The sequence below is a fragment of the Oryx dammah genome, unplaced genomic scaffold (assembly GCF_014754425.2).
Source record: "Oryx dammah isolate SB20612 unplaced genomic scaffold, SCBI_Odam_1.1 HiC_scaffold_8, whole genome shotgun sequence".
Taxonomy (NCBI): domain Eukaryota; kingdom Metazoa; phylum Chordata; class Mammalia; order Artiodactyla; family Bovidae; genus Oryx; species Oryx dammah.
In genome coordinates this window covers 20,699,280-20,704,336 of record NW_024070192.1, presented here as the reverse complement: position 1 = coordinate 20,704,336, position 5,057 = coordinate 20,699,280, and the positions used below count along the sequence as shown (strand labels likewise).

General features: G+C 53.7%; 1 protein-coding gene across 1 annotated transcript; it reads right to left on the bottom strand.

Moving 5' to 3' along the window:
* Positions 1–212: 212 nt before the first annotated feature.
* KRT36 (keratin 36) lies at positions 213–4,236 on the bottom strand. Its single transcript, XM_040245301.1, has 7 exons — positions 3,727–4,236; positions 2,753–2,835; positions 2,329–2,485; positions 1,617–1,778; positions 1,390–1,515; positions 1,001–1,221; positions 213–601 (listed from the first exon to the last, which is right to left on the bottom strand). Exons 1-7 carry the CDS (start codon positions 4,183–4,185, stop codon positions 430–432), a joined length of 1,380 nt encoding a protein of 459 aa, XP_040101235.1. The 5' UTR covers positions 4,186–4,236; the 3' UTR covers positions 213–429.
* Positions 4,237–5,057: the final 821 nt, after the last annotated feature.

The window sequence follows — 5,057 nt, the reverse complement described above, 5'->3', positions numbered from 1 at the left end:
GCCTATAGGTTACAGCCATCCAGACTGGGTCAGAGTCTGTTCTCAGGGACCAAGCCCCCAGGTATCCCTGTTATGAAATATTTTGAATCACCCTGTCACTTCCTACCACTCAGAGCCGGAAGAGACAGACCCAAAACCAAAATCCACACTTTTGCAACAAGCCTCGATCAAACACCCCTCTAACTAACCACAGAGAATAGACAGAGGCGAGATTTCTATGCCAAGAGAACACACTTTATTGGGTAAATTTCCAGGGAAGCTTAGTTTTACACGGCATAAAAGCAGTCAAAGCCAGAAACACAATCCAAGAAGTTTTTTGGTAGAAAAATCTGCTGAGCAGGGAGTCCCTCTAGGGAAGGAGAGGTGGGGGTCATTTAGAGCCGGGACCCACAGGGGTGTCCTCCTTCCTGTGGGCCAGGGCCTGCCCAGTTACAGAGGCTGCACGTGCTCCCTGGAAGAAATGATCTTCCCATCTCTGATCTCCTCCGTGATGGTGCGGATCTGGGTGCTGAGCTGGGGGGCCGGAGCACAGGGACCGCTTGAGACGTAAGAAACTCTAACAGCAGGCTTGCATTCTGTGGCACAAGGATGGGCAGGCAGCCTGAGGAAATGAGATCATGTCAGGACATGTTTGCCATTGGCCGTTGAACTGACTGGCATGTCAAACATACATGAGGGTCAAGTGAGATGGGTGGGAGACCACGACAAATGGCTCAGATGGTGCCTCTCTGAGATCCCTTGAGGGCTGCATAGACAAAGATCAGAAACTCCCAGCCAATACCAACAGATGTAGAAGTATGGTGAGTGGGGCCAGCTTGTCCACCTGCAAATGCTTAAAGCCCAGGGCTAGAAGGAATGTCTCTCCAGAGGCTGTGATCAAGCCCCGCCTCCATCTGCACAATAACCACTTCAGGACTGATGCCCTCACCGTGGTACTCAGTGTTGGGTCCAGGTGAGCCTTTTCCCCAGGCCTGGACCCCCAGGACCCACGGCCACTCACTTGCAGTCTTCTCCCTCGAGCAGGCGGCGGTAGGTAGCGATCTCTGACTCCAGCCGGGCCTTGACATCCAGCAGCACCTGGTACTCCTGGTTCTGCCGCTCCAAGTCACAGCGGATCTCGGCCAGCTGAGCCTCCACATTGCCAATCAAGCCCTGCATCTGGGCCAGCTGGGAGCTGTAGCGGGCCTCAGTCTCTGCCAGGGTGCATTCTAGGGAATTCCGCTGCAAAGGGAAAGAGGAAACACTGCCAATGGGAGGGAATCTCCCCCCAGAGACCCACTGCCCTGGGTATCTCCATGCCACTCTTGATCACCACCCGTGATAACCGAGGCTGGTGGATCGGGCCACCTGCCACGAGCAGGGCCAGCCCCTCAGGCAGGGGCCACTCACCATGCTGTGCTGAGCCTGCAGCTCAATCTCCAGGGCGTTGACATTGCGTCTCAGCTCGATGATCTCTGTCTGGCAGCACTGCAGCTGCTCCGAACTGGACACCACCTGCTGGTTCAACTCCTCGGTCTGAAAAGCGTGAGAGGACCCAGAGCATGGTCAGAGCAAGTAAAGCCACTGTCAAGGGTGACCCCACCCCACAAGATTGTCCAGGGCTGGCCCAGCCCCACCTGGGTGTTGAACCAGGCCTCCACATCTCTGCGGTTATTCTCCACTAGGGTCTCATACTGGCATCTCATCTCATCCAGGATCTTGTTGAGGTCCACCGGGGGAGCAGCATCCACCTCCACATTCAGCCGGTCCCCAAGCTGGCATCGGAGTGTATTGACTTCCTGCAGAGAGCAGGCAAGATGGCATAAGGTTGTCACAATGATGTTGGATGTGAGTTTGACTGACCTGGGTAAAAACCTTCCTCCTTCAGTTGTCAGCTGTGTGACATTAAACAGGCTGCTTAACTTCCCTGGGCTTCAGCCTTCTCATGCACCCTGACCCGCCTCCTTGGAAAACTTGGAAGATGATGCCAATACCAGGTAAGTAGAATCATTATCAGGCACTACCCTCCAAATGGAGATTTAGTATCATGCCCAGGAGTGTGGGATCCATGTGACCTTAGACAAGTGACTTAACCTTTCTGTGCCTCAGTTTCCTGATCTATAAAATGGAGCTTGTAATAGTATTTACCTCCTGGAATTATCATGAGGATGACATGAAACAAGAATGAAATACAAAGTGCTTTGTAGAGTTCTTGGCACACGGTGGGCCATCAGTAAATGTCATCTGGGGTTACTGTGGAAGTGGTTGTCACCGTTGTTACACTCAAGGGTCAGCAGTGGCTCCCTGCTGGGTGGGAACCATCAGGAGGGTATGTGGGACCAGCCTCACCTCCTCATGGTTCTTCTTGAGACACATCAGCTCCTCCTTCAGAGACTCCACCTGCATCTCCAGGTCGGCCTTGCACAGGGTCAGCTCATCCAGGATCCGGCGCAGGCCATTGGTGTCGGCCTCCACCAGCTGCCGCATGCCCAGCTCTGTCTCGTACCTGCATACACAGAGCCCTGCTGAGTCTGCGGCAGGGCAGCCACTCACAGGCAGGGCCCACGGCCTGTGGACCACTCCAGCTACAGTGGCTGATTTGGGGTCAGCATCACTGTGGTTCTCTCCCTTGACCCGGAAAGGATCTAGAACTGATGCCACACTTCCCACTTACAGCTGCATGTGGCCTCACTCTCACGTTACCAGCTCCCAGAGGTGGAGGACAGAGGCAAGGGAGCGGCACAGAACTGCCTTCCCAGATCAGCCCACTCACTTGGTCCGGTAGTCGTCGGCAGCCAGCTTGGCGTTGTCAATCTGCAGGACCAGCCTGGCGTTGTCAGCCTTGGTCAGCAGGATCTGGGGAACCAGGGCCGTCTTGTGAGCTGGAGAAGGCCCAGCAGAGTGGGAGCAGGTGGGAGGGGACAGCCCAGCTTTCAGAGGCCATACTTCTAAATACCTTTGGCATTTCCAGCCCTGAGCTCTTCATCTAGGTATAGAGGGAGCATCAGTCCCAGAAAGTCATTAGAAAAGACTCTGATGCTGGGAAAGATTGAAGACAGGAGGAGAAGGGGACGACAGAGGATGAGATGGTTGCATATGATTGGATGGCATCACCAATTCAATGGACATGAGTTTGAGCAAACTCCAGGAGATAGTGAGGGCCAGGAAATCCTGGTGTGCTATAGTCCATAGGGTTGCAAAGAGTTGGACATGACTTAACGAATGACCAGCAACAATAGTCCCAGCAGGGGCATCACAATGGCCGTCAGCCCTGACACCTGAAGCCCCAAAGGCACAGTGGGTCACACCAAGGTCAGCAGAGAGAACCAGGCCAACCTGGATTCAGATTCCACATCCAATACCGACAGACTATGGTATCTTGAGAAAGTGGCCGAACCTCCCTAAAATTCAACTTCCACGTCTGTTAGATGGAACCAGTAATGTCCATCTCTCCAAGATGAGGAATACACAAACAAGGAAGGGAAGGCATTAGGCGCAGAGCTTGTGTCCAGTAAGGGCATGGTGTGTGTGACTGCTCTTCCTATAGCTGAGACTGGCTGGAAAAGAGGGGAGTTCACAAGCAGAGAGAGGTCTGGGTCCCCCAAGAAATCAACCCCCTAGAGAGAAAAGCTGACCCTAATAGGAGAGAGAATCCTCTGAGAGCTACAGCCTCGTCTGCAGTGGGATGAAACAGACCACTCCCACAGTTTGGGCGGCTGGGCTGGAGCGGGGCCAGGCCCCAGGTACCTTCTGCTGGAGCTCCTCAATGGTCTTGAAGTAGCTCTGGTAGTCAGGGCAGATGTACGGGACCTGAGACTCGTACCACTCCCGGATGCGGCTCTCCAGCTCAGCGTTCTCCCGCTCCAGCTGCCGCACCTTCTCCAGGTAGCTGGCCAGGCGATCGTTCAGGAACTGCATGGTCTCCTTCTCGTTGCCGTTGAAGGAGCTGTCACAGAGCCAGCCCCCGGCCCCGGCAAAGCCAGAGGAATGGAACCCAGAGGACAGGAAGGAACCAGGCAAGCAGCTCCCAAGGCTGGAGAGGCCCAGCCTGACGGAGGAGGCTGACCCTGAAACACCAGCAAGGCTGGGCCCCCTGCAGGAGCCCACGGAGCGGACACAGGACACCCGAGAGATGCCGCTGGTCGTGCCGCAGTGGCCCCTGATGGACCCAGAGGAGAAGATTGGGGAGCAGAGCTGGGAGGCCATGATGCTAGCAGAGAAGGTTGCAGCTTAGCAAGGAGCTCAGGTTCTGTCTCTCGTGGCCTCTCTGAGGCATTTATATACACTGCCTGTGGGGTGTTGCCATCTTACACTTGGGAAAGCCCATTCCTATTCCAGGAGAATCTCATTAGAATGTGATTTTTGCTACCCATCCAAAATCCCTTACCTTGCAAAAATTAAAAAGAATGTAGAATTTCATTTGCTAAGTCAGGACTCTCAGGTGTTGTCATTTCCTGGTAGAATATTAATTTTATTGCCTCTTCAAAGTCCTTGTACCAGAACCCATAAATTGGGAGTTGCCTCACGAATGACATCTGGTACCTGCCCTCTCTGCGAGCCTTCTCCCAGGTGCCCAGACTGCTCACCTGTCACCTCTGACCACTACCCCTACCCACCATAGCTGCTCACCTCAGGGATGCTAAGAAGGGAGCAAAAGGAAGTAAAATTCACAGAACACCCATCATGTGCCAGGCTTATAGTTATTTCATGGACATCTCATAACAGTCCTGGGAGATGGCCAGTATCATCTCTGTTTTACCAGTGTGGAAACTGAGACTCTGAACGGTTGAAAGAAAGGAAGGAAGAAAAAAGGAAAGAAAGAGAAAGTTTGCTTGAGATGAACAGGTAGTGAGTACAAAGAATCTGAAACCAGGGCTCTGGGACCCCAAATGCCACACTCTCATCCCATTGCTTCTCCAACACAACCAAGGTCAAGGGCAGGCACCCAGAATTTGGGGACGGAAGACCTAGGTTCAAACTCCAGCTCTGCTGTTGATCTGTCCTGTGACGCTGAGCACATCACTCCATCCTGGGCATCCTCAGTGTCCTCACGGGCCTGCTTCTTGCAGATCCAAGGA